This window comes from Poecilia formosa, unplaced genomic scaffold, assembly GCF_000485575.1.
Source record: "Poecilia formosa unplaced genomic scaffold, Poecilia_formosa-5.1.2 Scaffold209, whole genome shotgun sequence".
NCBI classification, from domain to species: domain Eukaryota; kingdom Metazoa; phylum Chordata; class Actinopteri; order Cyprinodontiformes; family Poeciliidae; genus Poecilia; species Poecilia formosa.
The window spans coordinates 1,071,569-1,098,496 of NW_006800148.1; the positions used below are offsets into that span (position 1 = coordinate 1,071,569).

The 26,928-nt window shown below is 42.7% G+C and overlaps 2 protein-coding genes across 3 annotated transcripts in view; both read left to right on the top strand.

The window, feature by feature from the left end:
* The window catches only part of LOC103148672 (zinc finger protein ZFPM1-like), a 99,118-nt gene extending 89,166 nt beyond the window's left edge, over positions 1–9,952 (top strand). The window contains exons 5-9 of one of the 2 annotated variants that reach the window (XM_007567546.2): positions 4,039–4,141; positions 4,216–4,461; positions 5,351–5,584; positions 5,665–5,907; positions 6,791–9,952. In XM_007567546.2, the coding sequence (XP_007567608.1) occupies positions 4,039–4,141; positions 4,216–4,461; positions 5,351–5,584; positions 5,665–5,907; positions 6,791–9,342 (3,378 nt within the window). In that variant the 3' untranslated portion in view covers positions 9,343–9,952. The remainder of the gene's footprint in view (positions 1–4,038; positions 4,142–4,215; positions 4,462–5,350; positions 5,585–5,664; positions 5,908–6,790) is intronic. The other variant, XM_007567547.2, reaches the window with a different exon arrangement.
* Positions 9,953–15,099: 5,147 nt separating this feature from the next.
* LOC103148679 (zinc finger protein ZFPM1-like) lies at positions 15,100–21,067 on the top strand (the record flags this gene model as incomplete). Its single annotated transcript, XM_007567555.1, has 5 exons — positions 15,100–15,256; positions 15,331–15,576; positions 16,466–16,699; positions 16,780–17,022; positions 17,906–21,067. Coding segments are annotated over 5 exons (3,432 nt in total), but the record flags the coding sequence as incomplete, so codon positions are not given.
* Between the last annotated feature and the right edge of the window lie 5,861 nt (positions 21,068–26,928).

The following is a 26,928-nucleotide window of genomic DNA, read 5'->3' on the forward strand; positions in this document are numbered from 1 at the left end:
CCAGGACAAGTTTAACCATTGGGAGAGCAGTTTAGACAATCAGGCGTGATGTTTTTGGGTTTTCTCTTTTGGAGCATTCCGGAGCTGCTTCCGTAATGAATTAGTCTGAGTTAACGGTACTTAGAGCTCAGACGGCTCCAGCGTTGGGTTTCAAATTAAAACAAAAGCAGCCGTATCTCCACATCTGCGCTGCATCTTCCCTGAAACGCAATCCGTGCTCTGCTCGGCTTCCTCCCAGATGTCCTCTTCCCGCCGCCGGCTCCACCTCAGGTCCGCCTGGTGATGACGGGGAGCGTGAATGAATGAATGAATCAGGGAATGCGTGGAGAAATGTGCAGAGTGTTAGCAGCTGATTGAGGCTGGAAGCATCAAGCAGAGGATTTATTCCCGCCTGGTTCTGATCCGATCCCGGCTCTCACCCCAGGCCGCTGGTACCAGGATTGGCTCAGGTCCTCAGGCTTCGCCTCAGGGAGGGAAACTGAAAAACAGCGACAGCCTGGAGATGAAAACAACTTCCTGAAGTTCACAGGTTCACAGAAACTTCAGCACTAAAGAGGGTTGACTAACAGAACAGACCAGATTCAGCAGCAGCAGCAGCATGGGGAACCATCCAACCAACATCCAACCAACATCCATCCATCCAACCAACATCCATCCATCCATCCATCCATCCTGTATCATCTGTTTCACTGAATCCTCTCAGATTGTTTCTGTTTTTTCCATCTCTCTTTGATCTCAGCAGCTGAACGTTTCTGTGTCAGAAAACATTTTTAAATCAAAATCTTTTAGAGCCAAACAATCAGTGAACATTGAACATTTTAATTTATTTATCAGGCCAGAAACTGATTTTCAGTCTGAACAAATTAAAACGCTGCTTCACGTCCTGCTGAGGTAATCTGATAATTAAAGCTCCAACATTTAATAAACCAATTACTATTATTATTTTTTTTATTATTAGAAAAATCTGTTTAATCTTTATGGAGCCAAAGTTAACGAGTGTTTTCTTTGGAATGGATTGTTTTAATCACTGCTTTTGGAGATTTGTGGAGGAAATAATCGCCAGTCGCAGCCCTGTTGGGTTTCTGTTCAGCCTTAATGTGACAAGCTCAGAAACATGAAACACTTTAAACAGCAGATTTGTTCAATTTTCCACAAACACATGAACATTTCCACTCTGTAGCTTAATTTACACCTGAAATGTTACGCTGCAGCCATTTCCTCCCAACCTGGTTGACTTTGTCACATTTTTAACTCAACATCTCACATCTTGACTTTCTTCCTCTATAAATGTGTCTGAATCTGAAGAAATCTCTGGATTCAATTTAGATCAACCAAAACTTACAATTTTATTTAATTTTTATCTCCTTAAGTCATTTTTTGTTGTTTGGTTGTGTGTTTGGAGTCATTGTGAAGCTCAAATATAAAATTCTTCCTAATCTCCTGTTCTCTGCTTAATTATGATTGATATTTAGAAAAATTGGTATTTTATTGTGGATTTGCAGCCAGATCATGACAGCTTTTTTAGATTTTTATGCAATAAATGCCTTTTACAGTTGAACCTTACAGGATTTACTTTATCAGATTATATGTGGAGAAAGTTTTTTTTTACTGAAATAATTTGTTTACATTATTTAAAAAACAAGCCTTTTAACGAGAATGTTCAACTTTCACGTCAACTCTGACCTTTCTGTTCTGTTTATGATCAAATCTGTGTGAATGTCTCCTCCTGGTGGAGAAAGGACGGTACTGCAGCTCCACTTTGAGCTGCTGTCACAAAGTGGAAACAAACTTTATAATTAACTGGAGACTCAAAAAAGCCACTTGCTGAAAAAACAACACAAATGATCCCTAAAGCTGTTGCATTTTAAGTAATAAGATGTTTTTTTCTATTTTATTTTTTTTACTTAAGCATTTCATGTATTTCTAGTATTGTAAAAGAAAAAAAAGGCTAAAGTGGTTAAATGAAAAATCTGGAGAACGTGGCAATTTTTACCTGATTAATTGTTAGTTACAACAAGAAATCTTGACTTCTAGGCTAATTGGTTGGTCTAATTGTAAATGTAAGATTTTATGTAAATGTTTGTGAATCAACAGTTTGTGTGTTTTGTTTTGTTGTGTTTCATTTTGTTTTGTTTTGTGAGTCTGAGCTCGTAAACGGGGAAATGTTCGCTTCGCAGCTGGGAGTTTGTCAGGAAAGTGTGTTTGGGTTTTATTAGGGCTTTGTTCCAGGATGAATCGAACAGATTTTAAAACCCGATTGTGTTGTGTTTGGCTGTATTGATTTGATTGTTATTTCTGGATCAGATTTTTACCTGGAGGATAACGGAGTGTGTTTGTGCTCCCCTCATACCTCCACAGAATCTGCATGTCCAGCCTCTTTGTTGAGCGTATCCGCTCTGGATCTTATTAACGCCGCCGGCTGAATGGCCGCCTCATCAGATCCTCTCTCTCCTTCTTTTATCTCTCTCTTTTTTTATTTTCTCTGCCTCTTTGTCCGGCCAGAGCTGCGCTCATTTCCTTCTGACCGTAATCGTCATCAGCGGCTCTCTGCAGGCTCTTTCAGGCTGTTTAATGCCGGCGGTGCGGCCGCTGTTCGTTCCCAGATCGGCGTCGTTAATGCCGGGGATAATGTGCAGGACGGCAGGCTGTAAAGCTGCCCAGTTCAAGCAGAGCGGAGACACTTGAAACATACAAAGGATGGAGTTGTTTGATTATTCCCAGCGTTCATTAAGAGGCTGAGCGAGGTGCACGTTTACAGACAGAGTGATACCTCCTGCAGCATTTCCTATCTGTGCTCAGGTGTTAACTTGGGCCAAAATGAACGAGTTGAAAGCACCAAGGAGCCACATTTTACTTTATTTATTCAGTTAAAAAATGCAAAATTATTTTATTGTGAATTATTTTCTTTTTCGCTGCTAAGATAAGAAACGAATCAATGTGTAATTTAATTTTAAAAATCTGGAAAAGGACCTCAAACTTGTACAGCCACACTTTGGACCAACAGGCTGGTTCTGAAATAATTCACAATCAAACGAATCAGATCTGATGGGATTAAATGATCAGATGAGCATAAAATACTCAAAATGTTCTGCTTTTAGCTTTTATTTTAACGTAACATTTAGTTGTTTTATTCAACTTTTTCTCAGATTTTTACAAAAACTTCAACAGACTTTTTTCATTTATTTCCTTAATTGTCAGATTAATTCTGTTAATCTTGCCTTCATTTCTGCATTTATTCCTTCATTCCTCCATTTATTTTGAGTCTTGCCTTGATTTCCATATTTAGTTTTGCTTTAATTCCTGCATTTGCTGCCTTGTTATTTCCAACATTCCTCCTTTCGTTTCTTTCCTTTTCCCCATTTTTAGTTTTATTCCTTCTTTACAGCTTTTTTTCCATCTTTATTCTCATCTTAACTTTTACATTTATTCTTTATTTTACTCCTTTACCAATGTTTCTACCATTCCTTGATTCATTTTTACCTCCCTGCCTTTATTTATTCATTCATTCATTTTTTTATATATATATATTTTTTCTACTAATTGATGATTTAAGGTTTCGGATAAACTTTGGATTTAAAGGAGAAGAAAGAACCGATCCGTTGTTCAGATAATAGAAATTAAAAGATGGAAAATCAAACATAAAGTTAATCTTGAGTTAAAAGCTGGTGGTGAATTTTCTGGAATTGTTTCTGTTTATTGCTTTATTTTGTTTAATCTCTTTTTCTTTCTTGTAATTCTCACAGATTAAGATGTGAAGTTAGTTTTTTATTTTACCAGTGGAGGGCGCCATTTCTCTTCTAAGGTGTCCAGATCCAAACCTTTACTCATGTTAATTTAAAAATAAATATTGTGTTATTATTAAATTACTTGAAAATAGTCTCAAAACAACAATATTATCATTTATTATAGAACAATTTATCGTCCAGGAACATTTGTTATCGTGTCAGACGTGGGAATGTCAATATTTCAGTTCAATCTCATTGAAAACTTTGCAGTTTTTCTGGATTTCTGAACCGTGTTCTTGTTGTTTGTGTGCAGAACTCGGCGCTAACTCTGCTCTGTGAACAGGCGGACTGCTGGATTAACCGCCTTCCTCTGACCTCTGACCCTTCGGCAGCCAACTGCAGCATCTACAGCCGAGGTGAGCGCTCTGCCGTCTGCCTCCGCAGAGATCCGTCAGGCCGTCAGTCTGAGTGTAAATCTGCTGGCTTCCAGGTGAGGAGCTGTTCTGTAAGGTCACCAGAGAGGTCAGGGCCGGTGGAAAGCTCCTAGCTTCTCTGACGCCGCCTCCGCCTTCCTCTTCCTCTTCCTCCTCTTCCTCCCTGGCTGCCCAGCTGTCTCCTCCACTGCAGCCGGCGGTGAAGGAGGAGCCTCTGTACCCGGCGGCGCTGCGCTCCGACATCCAGCTGCTTCCCCAGCAGGCCGGCATGGCAGCCATCTTGGCGACCGCCGTGGTCAACAGTGAGTACTGCCTCACTACCTGCTGAGGCAGTATTTAAAGTTAGATGGAGATTAACCTGATAACAATATGAGATAGAAGTCCCTCAAAAAAGTTTCTAATCATTCAGAAACTTTAGGAATACTTTTTTAAAAAGTATTTTAAAGTAACATGAATCAATAATTTTTTCCAAACTTGCAGGAGTTTTCCTTGGTTTTGGCTTTTTTTTTTTTTTGGATGGATAAAAAAGATGGATGAATGAAAATGGTTGGATGAAGATGGATGTGTCCAGTTTTCAACCTAACTTTTTCTATCGAATGTTCTTCAGTCGTTTCTAAACCTTTAGGTGTATTAAATATACAAACATGTTTGAGTTTCATGTTGGTAACTCAAAAATACAGAGAGCTTTACCTATAATAAATAATAATAATAATAAATACTACTGCAACAGACTGGAGCAAATTATCATGTCAGCAAAGCAACGCAGAACGTCTGAAAGTAAAAATATTGTTTTTGTTCTCATAACTGAAACTCCTTACTTTAACAGACTTTTCATCATTGAATAGAAAACATTTGACTCACATTTCCAGATGCTGAGTGTTTCAGTTTTTCACTTTTTGCACTTCAGTCTTAAATATTTATGGAAAACGTCATCGTATGTTGTAATGCTAAATATGGCCACCAGATGGCAGTGTTACTCTGTAGGAAATAGGCTTGCAGACGAGACACTTCACGCAGTTTTACTCTGTAGGAAGTCATTATAGGTGATTGAAAATACATAATAGAACATAATTAATGTCTGTAGCAATCATGCATCATTGTCCCTTTGTTAAGGTTTGGATTTATAGAGTATCAATAAAGTTGAATCACGACTCCTTCTCTCTCTGAATGTCTGTTTTTCTTGGTCAACAGAGGATATTTTTCCGTGCAAAGACTGTGGGATCTGGTACCGCAGTGAGCGGAACCTGCAGGCCCACCTCATGTACTACTGCGCCAGCCGGCAGAAGCAGCCGGCTGCGGCCTCTTCGCCCCCGCAAGACAAGCCCAAAGAGTCGTACCCCAACGAGCGCATCTGCCCGTTCCCACAGTGCAACAAAAGCTGCCCCAGCGCCAGCTCTCTGGAGATCCACATGCGCACACACAGTGGTGAGAGACGTCTCTTGACGTGTGGGGTGGGTGGATCGGTTGGATGCGGTTAACTTTCCCTCCACCGTCTCTTTCCTCAGGTGAGCGTCCGTTCGTTTGTCTCATCTGCCTTTCAGCCTTCACCACTAAAGCGAACTGTGAGCGCCATCTTAAGGTCCACACAGACACACTAAACGGCGTCTGTCACGGCTGCGGCTTCGTCTCCACCACGAGGGACATCCTCTACAGCCACCTGGTCACCAGCCACATGGTGTGCCAGCCGGGATCTCGCAGTGAGGTCTACTCTCCAGGACCAGGCCTTCCTAAACTGCCCCTCTCCACCGGTACGTCCAAATATCAATAGCCGTGTTTCCATTAAAAATGTGTGCAAAACCTTTACAATTTCTGATAATATGGAAAAAAAAAATACTTTATCATAATTTCAGTTACTTTTCTTGCCTCCCCAGCAGGGTAAACACTGATTATGTTAAATAGGGTTTTTAGACACCAGTAACAGTGATAGTAAAGATATATTAAGCTAGTTTTACAATTGATTCATTGAACTGGGAGGGGGTAATCACCAATTTCCTGTCAACTTTGAACATTTTTTTAACATAAAAACGCAATGGGTCTCTGGCGGACTGCCTCAGCATCTCTACCACCTGGTTGAGCAAGTTTTGTTGGGGAAACTCTGGCGTTGCTCTCGCAATGTCATTAAAAATCATGGATGTAAACATTTACATGACATACATCCATATTTCAGCTATGGAGCTAGCGTTCATCACCTATCAGCCATTAGAGGAGACGTTGACATCTCATTTGGGCGTTGGAGCAATAAGCCCCCTTTACTTAGGAGTGGCTACATGTACTCAGTGTTTTGGGGAAATTGTAGTCAGCAGATTTACAGAAGAGCTATGGACTCAACACATTTAAATGACAAATGAACTTTGGATGAGCTGTGCGATGCTGTGAGAGCTCTGGTGGAGCCAGCTGCTCATCGTCCAAGGAGGCCAGTGCCTACAAATAATAGCGTTACTGTTTTATACAATCTGCCATAATGCGGAAAAAGTGTTTCCATTGCAGTTTTGCAAAATTGTCATGTTTCCATTAATCCTATTTATTTTTGTAATGCCATTTTGCATAATTTTATGGTCAATGTAAATGCAGCCACCAAGACTTTGTGTCTCTGTCATTAGGGTTTGTATTAACACTCACTATCATCGACAGGTCTAAGCCCCGGAGACTCTGGTGTGGTGCTCAAGTGTCAGGTTTGCGGCCATAACTCTGACTCGCCCGCCCAGCTGCAGCAGCATGTTCGGACCCACCTGGAGGTCAGGGTCCCGGCTGAAAGGAGCCCCACTCCTCGCCAGAGCACCCCTTCGTCGGCCGAGCAGCCCCAACTGTCCCCACATGAGAGGGAACCACTAGCCTGTGTTCCCAAACCAGATTCATCAAGTCCAGGAGCAAACGGGGGATCAGCAACACCTCGAGACTTCAGTTCTCCTGACGCTCAGACTTCAGAGCTGAAGATCAAGGAGGAGCCGCAGTCAGAGTCTGAGACGGAGGAGCAGCAGATGGAGATGAAAGAGGATGGGGAGGAGGAGGGTGTCGGTGGAGAGGATCCGGATCAAGAAGTACGAAAGACGACAAAGGAAGAGCCAACTATGTCCTCTTCCTGTCAAACACCGAACTCTCCAAAGAGTCCCCCTAACCCAACCGTCAAGGCTGAACCAACCAGTCCCACACCTGGTTCCAGTCCTGCCCACGTTGGAGGAACAGGTTCAGGCGTCGCAGGAGGATCAATCTTCCTTCCCCAGTACATGTTCAACCCTGAAGCAGCCATCCTGCCACAGGCATCAGAGATCCTGGCAAAGATGTCCGAGATGGTCCACAGTCGGCTGAAACAAGGCCAGGCGGTCGTTCAGAGCAACCCAGCTGCCTTCTTCACCTCCGGACCTACCACGACTGCAGCTGCAGCCACTGCCACTCCACCCCAGAAAGGAGCCACATGCTTTGAATGTGACATCACCTTCAATAACATCAACAACTACTATGCACATAAAAGGCTTTACTGCTCCAGCAGACACCAGGGAGAGGGCGCAAGCTCGGCCTCAGGGTCCGGAGTCTCTGCGCCAGCAGCTTCTGGCGGACTTCCCAGCTCGTCTCCTCAGATTGGTGCATCAAGCAGAGCCGCGTCCGTCTCTCCAACGAACTCTGAGCCTCCTGCAGGAACCAGAGTGGCAGAATCTAAGAGGCTGGTTGAGGTAAAGACAGAAACTCCTGCAGGGAAAGAAGGAGTGTCGTCTTCTTCAGAGGGTGAAGGTGGTGGAGGAGGAAGGGCAAGCGAAGGCAGTCAAAGTCCTGCCAGCGGTTCTACAGAGGACATGGAAGACGACCCTAACAAAACCTTCTGCGAGGCCTGCAACATCCGCTTCAGCCGTCATGACAACTACACCATTCACAAACGGTTCTACTGCGCGTCTCGCCATGACCCATCCAACCAGCGGGCCACCCACATGTCCAAGACCTCCAACACCGCGGCCTTCCTTCCTCAGCCCATCCGCACTCGTAAGAGGAAAAAGATGTACGAGATCCACATGGCTCGAACAGAGGCGCTAGCTAACGCCGCTGCTGCTGCCACCACCTCCGGGGCTTCTGCTCCCTCTCCCTCCGTTCTGGGTTTGGTGGTGAAGCAGGAAGTCTCTCCCAGCGGTGCGAGTGGCTCCAGCCCCGAAGGAGACGGCCCCATAGACCTGAGCAAGAGACCTCGTTTGAGGGAGACCCCTCGGCACAACAGTGGCAGCGGTATTCTCCCGGCGCTTCCTCTTACCGATTACCACAAGTGCACCGCCTGCAGCATCAGCTTCAACAGCATTGAGAACTACCTGGCCCATAAGACCTACTACTGCCCAGCCACCACTCTGCAGCCACACACCCTGGAGCAGCTTCACAGGCTCAAGAGGTCAGCCTCCACTTCCCCTAAGAGCAGACCCCAACAGGAGCGGCTGGACCTCCTCCATCCTGCTGAGGCTAAAGCTTTGCCTGCTGAGTGGGTCGCCCAGGGTCAAGGGGCGTCCCCCAGCCCTCGCCCCTCTGCCTTACCCGCTTCTGGTGCTGCATCTCCCTCGCATGCAACGCTCGCAGCCACTCCAGGAGCCGGAGCTAAAGGAGCGGCTGCCAGTTCCTCCCTAGCGGTCTGCCCGTACTGTCCAAACCGGCCCATCACCTGCGACCTGGTGGAGCACTTCAAGACCACCCATGGGCTGGTCCTAACCGTTCAGCCTCCACCGGAGACCCCGCAGCGGCCCAGCAGGGCGGTCAGCCGCAGCCCAAGCCTCAGTCCCAGGGATGGGGTCACCGGAGCCACCACCCCCACATACCAGGCCAAGATGGCCTCCCGAGTCCACAGAGACAGCGTTAACGGACAGACCTGCAGCGGCACCGCTTCCCCTGCGTCCCCGCAGGTGAACGGCAGCCCGTCAGCTGGGGGAGGATCGCCTTCTTCTGCCTCACCCCTCCCCGTGTCTCCGCCCCGCGCCCCCTCTCTGACTGTCTCACCCGTGCCTGAAGCTCCGCGGGAGAAGGTGGCGCCCGTCCACCTTCCCGAGAGCACGGCATCCAATCCCATCGCCGGACCCAAAATGGCGGTAATCTCTCCGGTCCAGAACGGTAACTCCCGCTTCTGCCGGCTGTGCAACATCAAGTTCAGCAGCCTCTCTACGTTCATAGCTCACAAGAAATACTACTGCTCTTCCCACAGCGCTGAACATGTCAAGTGAGCTCTGTAATCTCTCTTCTTCCCCTTCTCCTGTGTCTTTCTGAGTGGATTGAACGCAGAGAGGCGCCCCCTGCTGGAGGAACCAACACGGATGACTGTTACGTCCCATCCTCTGCAGGTGGTGTTACGAACTCAGTGGTTTCCTCTCCAAATGGGTCAGTTTTCACACACTAAGAGCTGAGACACGTCCTCTTCACCTTTCCGACCTGAACGGAGGGATATTTCAAACAGACTCGATCGTTGTTAATGTTTTTATTCTCTGTGCATATTGTATGATGTCTGAAAAACAGAAATCTATGATGCTTTTGTTTCAACACTGGCTCTTTTTTTGTTAGTTTTTTTCTGGGTGGGAGAAGCAGAGATCACCGTGTTACTAATTTACCGAAGGATGGACGCTTTCTTTTCATACGCGCAACATTGTTTTTATTTTTTCTTCAAAGAGCAAGGGAGAAAAGAAATGTGAAATATTTATCTTTGAGTCCTCACTGATTTCATGTCGACGGAAAACTACCTACCTGTTGTCTGAGAGTATTTGTATTTTTTATTTGTATATTTTTTCATACTGTTCGAAGGCCGTGTTTGGATCAGGTGTGCTGAAGTGACTTTTCTAAGTGTAGATATGTAATATCTTCTCACAGTAATCACTGGGATCACACTGAGCTTTGTTATTATCACGTTAGCGTTTTGTTAGCTGGTGGTGAGGTTTGTGTTCATTTTTATTTTTTTCGTCTCTGCTTGTTGCTGATTAGATGTTCGATTAGATCGCAGCGGCTCGCTGATTGTTGAAGATGATGATGAAGCCCTGCGGGTTTCAGGTTAAAGTAGTTTTTACCCGGTGATGAAGGCACAACATTGTGTTTACGCCACATGTTCCCATGCAGCAGGACAGTGTTAGCTCAAACTGTGAATACTTTTTGATTTGGAAAGGACGCATCAGGACGCAGTGGGGACGATCTGTCACATCATCACTCAGTCTGATAGGCTGGCACTTAACGCTTCACGGACCCCAGGCCTGAAAAAACTAAACTCATTTTAACCTCATGTTCCCTCAGAATACTATTTATTCTTCCAACATTTCGGATTTGATCTGATCAGACACATAAACAGCCTGAAAACTGTCAAAATTAAGAAGTTAACAAAGCAAACTATTTTTTGCTGCTGATTTAAAGGTCCATTATGTGGGATTTAGTGCCACCTAGTGGCTAAGGTAGAACTTCTGCTAAATATTGTTGGTTTGGTTTGTCCCCTCTCTGTTACAGTAGGTGTTTGTTGAAATCTCACCAAGTATTTTTGGTCTAGCTTCTAGTATCTTAACACACTAGAAATAAGGCAAAACTAACTCACAAGTAACTTTTCAGCGAGATGGAGGAGCTTGTTTTAAGTAAATAAGTTATTAATGTTGATGAGACTGAAAATCTCTTGTTATAAGTGAAATATTCTGCCAGTGGAACTAGTTTCTTAATCACTTTTAAGGACTTATTTATCTAAAACCAGCTCCTATAATTGCTGAAAAGTTACTTGTAAGTTATTTTGGTCTTATTTCAAGATATTTGCACCAGAACATTGACATTTTGTAGATAGAAAAAACGTGGTTCCACCAAAACATTCAGAAGTTTTCTGGAAAAGACAAGTAAATTCCTGAGCCCCAAAAAGTCAAGCATTTGTTAGAAACAACTCAGAAATTTTTAGATTAATTTCAGAAAATTTCTAGAAAAAACACAAATTTCACAAAAATCTGGAATTTTTTACTTTTGAAACTCAGAAAAATTCCAAAAATCAAAGATTTTTACTGCTAAACTTAAATATGTTCATGTTTTTTCTAACGTATTTCTCAGATTAATCTTTCTAGTAATTCTTTTATTTTTCAAACTCAGAAATTGACATTGGAAAATCCCAATTTTATGCTTAGCAGCATAAAATAATATGACAATGGGAACAAGAACATTTTCATCAAGATTAAGGACTTAAAACAAGCTCCTGTGTCTTCCTGAAAAGTTACTTGTAAGTTAATTTTGTCTTATGTGACATTAAGACATTTACACTAGAAACAAGACCAAAATACTTGGTAAGATTTGGTGTTTTTGCAGTCTGGACTGTTGTGACGGCAGTCGCTCCACCCTCATCGTACCATTATGGACCTAGAACTAAATGGAGCCCAGAAATGGTTCGGGTCAGTCAAATGTCCCGCTTTTATAATTGAAATAGACTAAATATCATACCAAATCGCACTGACCCGTACCGTACAATACCGAGGCATTGGTCAAACACAACGGTTAATAATTGGTTTTCTGCAGGTTGATCATGTGAGACCAAGTCTGTGACCCAGTCAGGGTTTCTGACTGGGAGGTTTAGGCAATAAAACTACCAGTTTGACCAGATTTAACCTTGATGCCACCAATTCTCACCTAGAAAATTCTGTTAAATGAGACATAATGAAGGATTCTTTAATAACTTTCACACTGGATGAAGTCCTTGCTACTCTGTTTTGAACCTAAACAATCTTCTGGACATGGTTGGAAACTTGACCTGCTGCGCTCTTAGCATGCCACAACTCGGTGTCATCACCATTTTTCATGTCAGAGAGACATTTCATCACTCTATAGATCTGTGGCATGATCTTACCATGACCACGACGCCGAAAAACACAAAATCCTACCAAGTTATTTGGTCTAAGTTTGAGTGTAAACTTGAAATAACTTTTCAGAAAGACTTGGGAGCTTGTTTTAGGTCAATAATTCCTTAATGTTGACTGAAACAACTTATAAACCATTAAACAAGACATTTTCTGTCTGTGGAACCAGTATTTTAATTCTGCCCCATTGAAATGAATGTAAAACCTTAAAAATTCTGCCAAATTCAGAAATACTTTGTGCTTTTTGACAGTTTACTACATCAACTTAGAAAGTCCAATCAGCTTCTAAACAAGTTAAAAGATGTCAGTCTGTCTTCTTAAGATTTGGCTTTTTGATATGTCTTTCAGTTTTTATAATATCCTGATTTAAGTTTTATGCAAATTTTTTGGCCATTGTTATTTTTACAGTGTAATCCAAAACGGACAGAGTGCGCCCTCTAGTGACTGCCACTTTTCCAACTGTGACTGCCTCTTCACAAAATGCTGCTGTCTTAAGTTTTTTTTTCCCTTTCAATTAAGCAAATTTATTTTTGTAATTCCATTTTGCTCTTTTTTATGCAAATAGCACAAATTGGTGTCGAGCACGCAACTCCTAAATGCACAATTAGGCCTGTCACAGTAACAAACTTCACTGAACTATAAATGGTTGCAGAAATTATTGCAATAAATAACATCATTCTTTTGAGGTAATTTAAGTAAAATATTGATGATGATAATAATAATTAAAGTTTGCAATCTTAAACATAAACATTAATTTAGCAAAAGACACACAGTGGAGCTGGAAGACATGCTAACTCTCTCCCAGAAAATAAACAAAACAACCAAAAACAATAAATAAAATAGCGATTAAAAACCATGAACAACTGAAATCGTATTAAAGTGGATTATAGAGTCTAATAATTGCTCTTCAGTTTAAATTTATAATACGACTAATTGGTGGATTTTCTGGGCATGCTCAGAGCGCTTCATGACAGGAAGTAGGTTTTGATGCATTGTGGTTTGGTCTCCATCCATTTCCAGGTCCTCTTAGTAAATCCTGTTTGTGTTGTTTATATATAAAATATTCAGATCTCTGATTTCTGGAACGTGCTACTAAAGTTTTATGAGAGTAGAAGTTCCTAAATTCTCCTTCAGTTTTTAGCTGCTTGTGTTTCCTGCAGCNATTGTTAGTTACAACAAGAAATCTTGACTTCTAGGCTAATTGGTTGGTCTAATTGTAAATGTAAGATTTTATGTAAATGTTTGTGAATCAACAGTTTGTGTGTTTTGTTTTGTTGTGTTTCATTTTGTTTTGTTTTGTGAGTCTGAGCTCGTAAACGGGGAAATGTTCGCTTCGCAGCTGGGAGTTTGTCAGGAAAGTGTGTTTGGGTTTTATTAGGGCTTTGTTCCAGGATGAATCGAACAGATTTTAAAACCCGATTGTGTTGTGTTTGGCTGTATTGATTTGATTGTTATTTCTGGATCAGATTTTTACCTGGAGGATAACGGAGTGTGTTTGTGCTCCCCTCATACCTCCACAGAATCTGCATGTCCAGCCTCTTTGTTGAGCGTATCCGCTCTGGATCTTATTAACGCCGCCGGCTGAATGGCCGCCTCATCAGATCCTCTCTCTCCTTCTTTTATCTCTCTCTTTTTTTATTTTCTCTGCCTCTTTGTCCGGCCAGAGCTGCGCTCATTTCCTTCTGACCGTAATCGTCATCAGCGGCTCTCTGCAGGCTCTTTCAGGCTGTTTAATGCCGGCGGTGCGGCCGCTGTTCGTTCCCAGATCGGCGTCGTTAATGCCGGGGATAATGTGCAGGACGGCAGGCTGTAAAGCTGCCCAGTTCAAGCAGAGCGGAGACACTTGAAACATACAAAGGATGGAGTTGTTTGATTATTCCCAGCGTTCATTAAGAGGCTGAGCGAGGTGCACGTTTACAGACAGAGTGATACCTCCTGCAGCATTTCCTATCTGTGCTCAGGTGTTAACTTGGGCCAAAATGAACGAGTTGAAAGCACCAAGGAGCCACATTTTACTTTATTTATTCAGTTAAAAAATGCAAAATTATTTTATTGTGAATTATTTTCTTTTTCGCTGCTAAGATAAGAAACGAATCAATGTGTAATTTAATTTTAAAAATCTGGAAAAGGACCTCAAACTTGTACAGCCACACTTTGGACCAACAGGCTGGTTCTGAAATAATTCACAATCAAACGAATCAGATCTGATGGGATTAAATGATCAGATGAGCATAAAATACTCAAAATGTTCAGCTTTTAGCTTTTATTTTAACGTAACATTTAGTTGTTTTATTCAACTTTTTCTCAGATTATTACAAAAACTTCAACAGACTTTTTTCATTTATTTCCTTAATTGTCAGATTAATTCTGTTAATCTTCCCTTCATTTCTGCATTTATTTTGAGTCTTGCCTTGATTTCCATATTTAGTTTTGCTTTAATTCCTGCATTTGCTGCCTTGTTATTTCCAACATTCCTCCTTTCGTTTCTTTCCTTTTCCCCATTTTTAGTTTTATTCCTTCTTTACAGCTTTTTTTCCATCTTTATTCTCATCTTAACTTTTACATTTATTCTTTATTTTACTCCTTTACCAATGTTTCTACCATTCCTTGATTCATTTTTACCTCCCTGCCTTTATTTATTCATTCATTCATTTTTTTATATATATATATTTTTTCTACTAATTGATGATTTAAGGTTTCGGATAAACTTTGGATTTAAAGGAGAAGAAAGAACCGATCCGTTGTTCAGATAATAGAAATTAAAAGATGGAAAATCAAACATAAAGTTAATCTTGAGTTAAAAGCTGGTGGTGAATTTTCTGGAATTGTTTCTGTTTATTGCTTTATTTTGTTTCATCTCTTTTTCTTTCTTGTAATTCTCACAGATTAAGATGTGAAGTTAGTTTTTTATTTTACCAGTGGAGGGCGCCATTTCTCTTCTAAGGTGTCCAGATCCAAACCTTTACTCATGTTAATTTAAAAATAAATATTGTGTTATTATTAAATTACTTGAAAATAGTCTCAAAACAACAATATTATCATTTATTATAGAACAATTTATCGTCCAGGAACATTTGTTATCGTGTCAGACGTGGGAATGTCAATATTTCAGTTCAATCTCATTGAAAACTTTGCAGTTTTTCTGGATTTCTGAACCGTGTTCTTGTTGTTTGTGTGCAGAACTCGGCGCTAACTCTGCTCTGTGAACAGGCGGACTGCTGGATTAACCGCCTTCCTCTGACCTCTGACCCTTCGGCAGCCAACTGCAGCATCTACAGCCGAGGTGAGCGCTCTGCCGTCTGCCTCCGCAGAGATCCGTCAGGCCGTCAGTCTGAGTGTAAATCTGCTGGCTTCCAGGTGAGGAGCTGTTCTGTAAGGTCACCAGAGAGGTCAGGGCCGGTGGAAAGCTCCTAGCTTCTCTGACGCCGCCTCCGCCTTCCTCTTCCTCTTCCTCCTCTTCCTCCCTGGCTGCCCAGCTGTCTCCTCCACTGCAGCCGGCGGTGAAGGAGGAGCCTCTGTACCCGGCGGCGCTGCGCTCCGACATCCAGCTGCTTCCCCAGCAGGCCGGCATGGCAGCCATCTTGGCGACCGCCGTGGTCAACAGTGAGTACTGCCTCACTACCTGCTGAGGCAGTATTTAAAGTTAGATGGAGATTAACCTGATAACAATATGAGATAGAAGTCCCTCAAAAAAGTTTCTAATCATTCAGAAACTTTAGGAATACTTTTTTAAAAAGTATTTTAAAGTAACATGAATCAATAATTTTTTCCAAACTTGCAGGAGTTTTCCTTGGTTTTGGCTTTTTTTTTTTTTTGGATGGATAAAAAAGATGGATGAATGAAAATGGTTGGATGAAGATGGATGTGTCCAGTTTTCAACCTAACTTTTTCTATCGAATGTTCTTCAGTCGTTTCTAAACCTTTAGGTGTATTAAATATACAAACATGTTTGAGTTTCATGTTGGTAACTCAAAAATACAGAGAGCTTTACCTATAATAAATAATAATAATAATAAATACTACTGCAACAGACTGGAGCAAATTATCATGTCAGCAAAGCAACGCAGAACGTCTGAAAGTAAAAATATTGTTTTTGTTCTCATAACTGAAACTCCTTACTTTAACAGACTTTTCATCATTGAATAGAAAACATTTGACTCACATTTCCAGATGCTGAGTGTTTCAGTTTTTCACTTTTTGCACTTCAGTCTTAAATATTTATGGAAAACGTCATCGTATGTTGTAATGCTAAATATGGCCACCAGATGGCAGTGTTACTCTGTAGGAAATAGGCTTGCAGACGAGACACTTCACGCAGTTTTACTCTGTAGGAAGTCATTATAGGTGATTGAAAATACATAATAGAACATAATTAATGTCTGTAGCAATCATGCATCATTGTCCCTTTGTTAAGGTTTGGATTTATAGAGTATCAATAAAGTTGAATCACGACTCCTTCTCTCTCTGAATGTCTGTTTTTCTTGGTCAACAGAGGATATTTTTCCGTGCAAAGACTGTGGGATCTGGTACCGCAGTGAGCGGAACCTGCAGGCCCACCTCATGTACTACTGCGCCAGCCGGCAGAAGCAGCCGGCTGCGGCCTCTTCGCCCCCGCAAGACAAGCCCAAAGAGTCGTACCCCAACGAGCGCATCTGCCCGTTCCCACAGTGCAACAAAAGCTGCCCCAGCGCCAGCTCTCTGGAGATCCACATGCGCACACACAGTGGTGAGAGACGTCTCTTGACGTGTGGGGTGGGTGGATCGGTTGGATGCGGTTAACTTTCCCTCCACCGTCTCTTTCCTCAGGTGAGCGTCCGTTCGTTTGTCTCATCTGCCTTTCAGCCTTCACCACTAAAGCGAACTGTGAGCGCCATCTTAAGGTCCACACAGACACACTAAACGGCGTCTGTCACGGCTGCGGCTTCGTCTCCACCACGAGGGACATCCTCTACAGCCACCTGGTCACCAGCCACATGGTGTGCCAGCCGGGATCTCGCAGTGAGGTCTACTCTCCAGGACCAGGCCTTCCTAAACTGCCCCTCTCCACCGGTACGTCCAAATATCAATAGCCGTGTTTCCATTAAAAATGTGTGCAAAACCTTTACAATTTCTGATAATATGGAAAAAAAAAATACTTTATCATAATTTCAGTTACTTTTCTTGCCTCCCCAGCAGGGTAAACACTGATTATGTTAAATAGGGTTTTTAGACACCAGTAACAGTGATAGTAAAGATATATTAAGCTAGTTTTACAATTGATTCATTGAACTGGGAGGGGGTAATCACCAATTTCCTGTCAACTTTGAACATTTTTTTAACATAAAAACGCAATGGGTCTCTGGCGGACTGCCTCAGCATCTCTACCACCTGGTTGAGCAAGTTTTGTTGGGGAAACTCTGGCGTTGCTCTCGCAATGTCATTAAAAATCATGGATGTAAACATTTACATGACATACATCCATATTTCAGCTATGGAGCTAGCGTTCATCACCTATCAGCCATTAGAGGAGACGTTGACATCTCATTTGGGCGTTGGAGCAATAAGCCCCCTTTACTTAGGAGTGGCTACATGTACTCAGTGTTTTGGGGAAATTGTAGTCAGCAGATTTACAGAAGAGCTATGGACTCAACACATTTAAATGACAAATGAACTTTGGATGAGCTGTGCGATGCTGTGAGAGCTCTGGTGGAGCCAGCTGCTCATCGTCCAAGGAGGCCAGTGCCTACAAATAATAGCGTTACTGTTTTATACAATCTGCCATAATGCGGAAAAAGTGTTTCCATTGCAGTTTTGCAAAATTGTCATGTTTCCATTAATCCTATTTATTTTTGTAATGCCATTTTGCATAATTTTATGGTCAATGTAAATGCAGCCACCAAGACTTTGTGTCTCTGTCATTAGGGTTTGTATTAACACTCACTATCATCGACAGGTCTAAGCCCCGGAGACTCTGGTGTGGTGCTCAAGTGTCAGGTTTGCGGCCATAACTCTGACTCGCCCGCCCAGCTGCAGCAGCATGTTCGGACCCACCTGGAGGTCAGGGTCCCGGCTGAAAGGAGCCCCACTCCTCGCCAGAGCACCCCTTCGTCGGCCGAGCAGCCCCAACTGTCCCCACATGAGAGGGAACCACTAGCCTGTGTTCCCAAACCAGATTCATCAAGTCCAGGAGCAAACGGGGGATCAGCAACACCTCGAGACTTCAGTTCTCCTGACGCTCAGACTTCAGAGCTGAAGATCAAGGAGGAGCCGCAGTCAGAGTCTGAGACGGAGGAGCAGCAGATGGAGATGAAAGAGGATGGGGAGGAGGAGGGTGTCGGTGGAGAGGATCCGGATCAAGAAGTACGAAAGACGACAAAGGAAGAGCCAACTATGTCCTCTTCCTGTCAAACACCGAACTCTCCAAAGAGTCCCCCTAACCCAACCGTCAAGGCTGAACCAACCAGTCCCACACCTGGTTCCAGTCCTGCCCACGTTGGAGGAACAGGTTCAGGCGTCGCAGGAGGATCAATCTTCCTTCCCCAGTACATGTTCAACCCTGAAGCAGCCATCCTGCCACAGGCATCAGAGATCCTGGCAAAGATGTCCGAGATGGTCCACAGTCGGCTGAAACAAGGCCAGGCGGTCGTTCAGAGCAACCCAGCTGCCTTCTTCACCTCCGGACCTACCACGACTGCAGCTGCAGCCACTGCCACTCCACCCCAGAAAGGAGCCACATGCTTTGAATGTGACATCACCTTCAATAACATCAACAACTACTATGCACATAAAAGGCTTTACTGCTCCAGCAGACACCAGGGAGAGGGCGCAAGCTCGGCCTCAGGGTCCGGAGTCTCTGCGCCAGCAGCTTCTGGCGGACTTCCCAGCTCGTCTCCTCAGATTGGTGCATCAAGCAGAGCCGCGTCCGTCTCTCCAACGAACTCTGAGCCTCCTGCAGGAACCAGAGTGGCAGAATCTAAGAGGCTGGTTGAGGTAAAGACAGAAACTCCTGCAGGGAAAGAAGGAGTGTCGTCTTCTTCAGAGGGTGAAGGTGGTGGAGGAGGAAGGGCAAGCGAAGGCAGTCAAAGTCCTGCCAGCGGTTCTACAGAGGACATGGAAGACGACCCTAACAAAACCTTCTGCGAGGCCTGCAACATCCGCTTCAGCCGTCATGACAACTACACCATTCACAAACGGTTCTACTGCGCGTCTCGCCATGACCCATCCAACCAGCGGGCCACCCACATGTCCAAGACCTCCAACACCGCGGCCTTCCTTCCTCAGCCCATCCGCACTCGTAAGAGGAAAAAGATGTACGAGATCCACATGGCTCGAACAGAGGCGCTAGCTAACGCCGCTGCTGCTGCCACCACCTCCGGGGCTTCTGCTCCCTCTCCCTCCGTTCTGGGTTTGGTGGTGAAGCAGGAAGTCTCTCCCAGCGGTGCGAGTGGCTCCAGCCCCGAAGGAGACGGCCCCATAGACCTGAGCAAGAGACCTCGTTTGAGGGAGACCCCTCGGCACAACAGTGGCAGCGGTATTCTCCCGGCGCTTCCTCTTACCGATTACCACAAGTGCACCGCCTGCAGCATCAGCTTCAACAGCATTGAGAACTACCTGGCCCATAAGACCTACTACTGCCCAGCCACCACTCTGCAGCCACACACCCTGGAGCAGCTTCACAGGCTCAAGAGGTCAGCCTCCACTTCCCCTAAGAGCAGACCCCAACAGGAGCGGCTGGACCTCCTCCATCCTGCTGAGGCTAAAGCTTTGCCTGCTGAGTGGGTCGCCCAGGGTCAAGGGGCGTCCCCCAGCCCTCGCCCCTCTGCCTTACCCGCTTCTGGTGCTGCATCTCCCTCGCATGCAACGCTCGCAGCCACTCCAGGAGCCGGAGCTAAAGGAGCGGCTGCCAGTTCCTCCCTAGCGGTCTGCCCGTACTGTCCAAACCGGCCCATCACCTGCGACCTGGTGGAGCACTTCAAGACCACCCATGGGCTGGTCCTAACCGTTCAGCCTCCACCGGAGACCCCGCAGCGGCCCAGCAGGGCGGTCAGCCGCAGCCCAAGCCTCAGTCCCAGGGATGGGGTCACCGGAGCCACCACCCCCACATACCAGGCCAAGATGGCCTCCCGAGTCCACAGAGACAGCGTTAACGGACAGACCTGCAGCGGCACCGCTTCCCCTGCGTCCCCGCAGGTGAACGGCAGCCCGTCAGCTGGGGGAGGATCGCCTTCTTCTGCCTCACCCCTCCCCGTGTCTCCGCCCCGCGCCCCCTCTCTGACTGTCTCACCCGTGCCTGAAGCTCCGCGGGAGAAGGTGGCGCCCGTCCACCTTCCCGAGAGCACGGCATCCAATCCCATCGCCGGACCCAAAATGGCGGTAATCTCTCCGGTCCAGAACGGTAACTCCCGCTTCTGCCGGCTGTGCAACATCAAGTTCAGCAGCCTCTCTACGTTCATAGCTCACAAGAAATACTACTGCTCTTCCCACAGCGCTGAACATGTCAAGTGAGCTCTGTAATCTCTCTTCTTCCCCTTCTCCTGTGTCTTTCTGAGTGGATTGAACGCAGAGAGGCGCCCCCTGCTGGAGGAACCAACACGGATGACTGTTACGTCCCATCCTCTGCAGGTGGTGTTACGAACTCAGTGGTTTCCTCTCCAAATGGGTCAGTTTTCACACACTAAGAGCTGAGACACGTCCTCTTCACCTTTCCGACCTGAACGGAGGGATATTTCAAACAGACTCGATCGTTGTTAATGTTTTTATTCTCTGTGCATATTGTATGATGTCTGAAAAACAGAAATCTATGATGCTTTTGTTTCAACACTGGCTCTTTTTTTGTTAGTTTTTTTCTGGGTGGGAGAAGCAGAGATCACCGTGTTACTAATTTACCGAAGGATGGACGCTTTCTTTTCATACGCGCAACATTGTTTTTATTTTTTCTTCAAAGAGCAAGGGAGAAAAGAAATGTGAAATATTTATCTTTGAGTCCTCACTGATTTCATGTCGACGGAAAACTACCTACCTGTTGTCTGAGAGTATTTGTATTTTTTATTTGTATATTTTTTCATACTGTTCGAAGGCCGTGTTTGGATCAGGTGTGCTGAAGTGACTTTTCTAAGTGTAGATATGTAATATCTTCTCACAGTAATCACTGGGATCACACTGAGCTTTGTTATTATCACGTTAGCGTTTTGTTAGCTGGTGGTGAGGTTTGTGTTCATTTTTATTTTTTTCGTCTCTGCTTGTTGCTGATTAGATGTTCGATTAGATCGCAGCGGCTCGCTGATTGTTGAAGATGATGATGAAGCCCTGCGGGTTTCAGGTTAAAGTAGTTTTTACCCGGTGATGAAGGCACAACATTGTGTTTACGCCACATGTTCCCATGCAGCAGGACAGTGTTAGCTCAAACTGTGAATACTTTTTGATTTGGAAAGGACGCATCAGGACGCAGTGGGGACGATCTGTCACATCATCACTCAGTCTGATAGGCTGGCACTTAACGCTTCACGGACCCCAGGCCTGAAAAAACTAAACTCATTTTAACCTCATGTTCCCTCAGAATACTATTTATTCTTCCAACATTTCGGATTTGATCTGATCAGACACATAAACAGCCTGAAAACTGTCAAAATTAAGAAGTTAACAAAGCAAACTATTTTTTGCTGCTGATTTAAAGGTCCATTATGTGGGATTTAGTGCCACCTAGTGGCTAAGGTAGAACTTCTGCTAAATATTGTTGGTTTGGTTTGTCCCCTCTCTGTTACAGTAGGTGTTTGTTGAAATCTCACCAAGTATTTTTGGTCTAGCTTCTAGTATCTTAACACACTAGAAATAAGGCAAAACTAACTCACAAGTAACTTTTCAGCGAGATGGAGGAGCTTGTTTTAAGTAAATAAGTTATTAATGTTGATGAGACTGAAAATCTCTTGTTATAAGTGAAATATTCTGCCAGTGGAACTAGTTTCTTAATCACTTTTAAGGACTTATTTATCTAAAACCAGCTCCTATAATTGCTGAAAAGTTACTTGTAAGTTATTTTGGTCTTATTTCAAGATATTTGCACCAGAACATTGACATTTTGTAGATAGAAAAAACGTGGTTCCACCAAAACATTCAGAAGTTTTCTGGAAAAGACAAGTAAATTCCTGAGCCCCAAAAAGTCAAGCATTTGTTAGAAACAACTCAGAAATTTTTAGATTAATTTCAGAAAATTTCTAGAAAAAACACAAATTTCACAAAAATCTGGAATTTTTTACTTTTGAAACTCAGAAAAATTCCAAAAATCAAAGATTTTTACTGCTAAACTTAAATATGTTCATGTTTTTTCTAACGTATTTCTCAGATTAATCTTTCTAGTAATTCTTTTATTTTTCAAACTCAGAAATTGACATTGGAAAATCCCAATTTTATGCTTAGCAGCATAAAATAATATGACAATGGGAACAAGAACATTTTCATCAAGATTAAGGACTTAAAACAAGCTCCTGTGTCTTCCTGAAAAGTTACTTGTAAGTTAATTTTGTCTTATGTGACATTAAGACATTTACACTAGAAACAAGACCAAAATACTTGGTAAGATTTGGTGTTTTTGCAGTCTGGACTGTTGTGACGGCAGTCGCTCCACCCTCATCGTACCATTATGGACCTAGAACTAAATGGAGCCCAGAAATGGTTCAGGTCAGTCAAATGTCCCGCTTTTATAATTGAAATAGACTAAATATCATACCAAATCGCACTGACCCGTACCGTACAATACCGAGGCATTGGTCAAACACAACGGTTAATAATTGGTTTTCTGCAGGTTGATCATGTGAGACCAAGTCTGTGACCCAGTCAGGGTTTCTGACTGGGAGGTTTAGGCAATAAAACTACCAGTTTGACCAGATTTAACCTTGATGCCACCAATTCTCACCTAGAAAATTCTGTTAAATGAGACATAATGAAGGATTCTTTAATAACTTTCACACTGGATGAAGTCCTTGCTACTCTGTTTTGAACCTAAACAATCTTCTGGACATGGTTGGAAACTTGACCTGCTGCGCTCTTAGCATGCCACAACTCGGTGTCATCACCATTTTTCATGTCAGAGAGACATTTCATCACTCTATAGATCTGTGGCATGATCTTACCATGACGCTGAAAAACACAAAATCCTACCAAGTTATTTGGTCTAAGTTTGAGTGTAAACTTGAAATAACTTTTCAGAAAGACATGGGAGCTTGTTTTAGGTCAATAATTCCTTAATGTTGACTGAAACAACTTATAAACCATTAAACAAGACATTTTCTGTCTGTGGAACCAGTATTTTAATTCTGCCCCATTGAAATGAATGTAAAACCTTAAAAATTCTGCCAAATTCAGCAAAACTTTGTGCTTTTTGACAGTTTACTACATCAACTTAGAAAGTCCAATCAGCTTCTAAACAAGTTAAAAGATGTCAGTCTGTCTTCTTAAGATTTGGCTTTTTGATATGTCTTTCAGTTTTTATAATATCCTGATTTAAGTTTTATGCAAATTTTTTGGCCATTGTTATTTTTACAGTGTAATCCAAACCGGACAGAGTGCGCCCTCTAGTGACTGCCACTTTTCCAACTGTGACTGCCTCTTCACAAAATGCTGCTGTCTTAAGTTTTTTTTTCCCTTTCAATTAAGCAAATTTATTTTTGTAATTCCATTTTGCTCTTTTTTATGCAAATAGCACAAATTGGTGTCGAGCACGCAACTCCTAAATGCACAATTAGGCCTGTCACAGTAACAAACTTCACTGAACTATAAATGGTTGCAGAAATTATTGCAATAAATAACATCATTCTTTTGAGGTAATTTAAGTAAAATATTGATGATGATAATCGAAGTTTGCAGTCTTAAACATAAATAAACATTAATTTTGCAAAAGACACACAGTGGAGCTGGAAGACATGCTAACTCTCTCCCAGAAAATAAACAAAACAACCAAAAACAATAAATAAAATAGCGATTAAAAACCATGAACAACTGAAATCGTATTAAAGTGGATTATAGAGTCTAATAATTGCTCTTCAGTTTAAATTTATAATACGACTAATTGGTGGATTTTCTGGGCATGCTCAGAGCGCTTCATGACAGGAAGTAGGTTTTGATGCATTGTGGTTTGGTCTCCATCCATTTCCAGGTCCTCTTAGTAAATCCTGTTTGTGTTGTTTATATATAAAATATTCAGATCTCTGATTTCTGGAACGTGCTACTAAAGTTTTATCAGAGTAGAAGTTCCTAAATTCTCCTTCAGTTTTTAGCTGCTTGTGTTTCCTGCAGCATGAAACTCAATCGGTTGCCACAGTGACAGGAAGACAAACATTCACTGCAAAAACATAAATGCTACCAAGTATTTTTGTCTAGTTTATAATGCAGATATCTTCAGACATTTGAAATAAGACAAAACTAACTTATAAGTAAATGTTCAGAAGATACAGTAGCTTGTTTTGAGCCAATAATTCCTACTTTTTCTACTGGCAGATGATTTCACTTATAACAAGAGGAAAATGTTTTGTTATAATCTGCCAGTGGACAAGAACTTTTTAATAATTATTGACTCTTATTTGGCTGAAGTTTCTTGTAAGTTAGTTTTATCTTATTCCAAAGGCAGACAGAAGTGGTTGGTAGGGTTTCTTGCGTGTTTGAACTGTTTTCATGCCGTTCGTCGCCCGCTGTGCTCCGCAGCTCTGACACCGCTGAGGGAACCGAGCGCCCAGTTGAACTCAGCCCCAGTTTGTTGCACTGTGTCAAAATGTGCTGAATGTTTTTAGATTTAGCTACTTTTTTTTTTCCTAACGTATTTATGTTACGCAGCACTTTTTCCCGGCCTGAATGCGTCATCGCTCACCTTGAAGGACTTTTTCAAAGATTTTACTTTTTACTTAATTCAACATGTTTTTTTGTAATGATTACTTTGTCTATAATGGAGAAAATCACATCGAATGTCAAACACTTTTATTTCAATATTTTTTATATATTTTTTTTCAGCTCCACTACACTCTTGTCCAAACTATGCATGGGAAATAAAACGTTCTGAGAGACACTGAGTGGTTCAGAGTGAGTCTGAGTTTCTTCTGCGTACCTGAGAGGAAGTCCTTGACTCCTCGCCGCCTGCTCGTCACTCAATTTGTTTTCTTTTCTTCAGAAAACGTGCAGAGTGCCGTTTCTGCTTCACGGAGAAAAGGCTGAATGAATCATCAGCTCTGCTTTAGAAATGAACCTGTGTGGGCTTATTCAGAGCTCCAGGGCCGAAACCATTCGCTGTGCGTAAAACGAGCCGATCCGGAGCGCGGCCTTCAGTTCGGGGATTCAAAACCAAACGGAAGCCATCTTGGCATCACAGCGGAACAAGCAGGAAGGAAACTGATATTTAACTTTTAGTTAGGAAAGTTACAAAAACACAAAAGCGTGATGTTGCTCCAGAAAAACTCAGATTAAACTTGTACAAATATATGAATAATTATACTTAATAGTAAGAGGATGTCCAAAGTGCAGCTCGGGGGCCATTTGTGGCCCTTGGATACATTTTGTGTGGCCCTGACTGCAATTCAAGAACGGCACACTGTGAGCCTCTGACTCTTTCTGTAATTTATATTTTCCCTTTTATCATTTTTCTTTTTTCCATTTTCCTTTAATTTTTCGTTTTGTAAAATATATTTTTTCTTACATTTTACTTTTACTTGTTTTTTTAAGCTTTTTTTGTTTCTTTTCTTTTCATAAACTTTGTTCTTTTTTCCTATAACTTTTTTCCTCTTTTCTTTCATTTTATTTTTTTTAGTTTTTTTTTACTTTTTTTTCTTTATTTTCTTAAAATTGTTTTTTTTTTCTGATTTTTCATTTACTTTTCTTTTCATGAACTTAGAACTTTTTCCTTTACTATGCATATTTTTTCCATCTGCGTCAATGATGCTGGACTGGACTAATCATTGTTCTCTCATTATAAATGGTTTCTACATCCCATAATAGTATATATTCCAGTCGGTGAGTCGAACCACTGACCGCTGTCATGGTGCAGGACTGGATGCCGGTTTGCAGGTTTCGTGTCTGCAGCTGCATGCAGCCCCTCAGTGACGCTCTAGGGAACCTGTTGCTGCTGTCAGTTAGCGTTAGCTTCAAAGATGGATCTGTAACATGTGTTTTCAATCCAGCAGCTGACAGCTGGGATCCTGCAGCGATGGAAGGAGCCGCTCTAACATCAGGGAATCAAAGTCGCTCGACGTGCTTCCTGTTTTTATGTCCAATCATAAAATGAACAGAGAAAAAGCCTGAAAAGGTCGTGTCAGACCATCTGTCCTAAAATTGAAAATTTAATTAGTAATTCTTGAGTTAAGGGACAAAATGAGTTAAAAAACAACAAAAAAAACAATATAATTATTCCTTAAGCTTATGTATTCAAATATGACAAATAATGTTTAGGAAATGTAAAGACATCAGCTGCAGGCTCCCAGTGGAAACATTGTTTTAAAAGTTCCATTTTTACTGGACCTCACCCAGAACTTTGTCAACACCATCTGACAAAAATAAATATAAAATTATTTTTTAATGACCCTGTTAGTGATATTTTTACTCAGTTTTACAGATAAATGATTCACAAATAATATATTTAAAACAAAAACGAGCTAACCAGAGCGAACCGAAACTAGCCAGAGCTAGCCAAAGCTAACCAGAGCCAACTGAAGCTACCCAGAGCTAACAGGAGCTAGCCAAAGCTAACCAGAGCGAACCGAAACTAGCCGAAGCTAACCAGAGCCAACTAACCAGAGCTAACTGAAGCTACCCAGAGCTAACAGGAGCTAGCCGAAGCAAACCAGAGCGAACCGAAACTAGCCAAAGCTAACCAGAGCTAAATGAAGCTAACCAGAGCTAACTAAAGCTAACCAGAGCTGCCTTGCCCTCCAGCAAAGGAAGAAACAGGAAGTGGTGCCTCAGTATTTCTGATGCCCCCCCAATAAAGGCTGATTTTGTTTA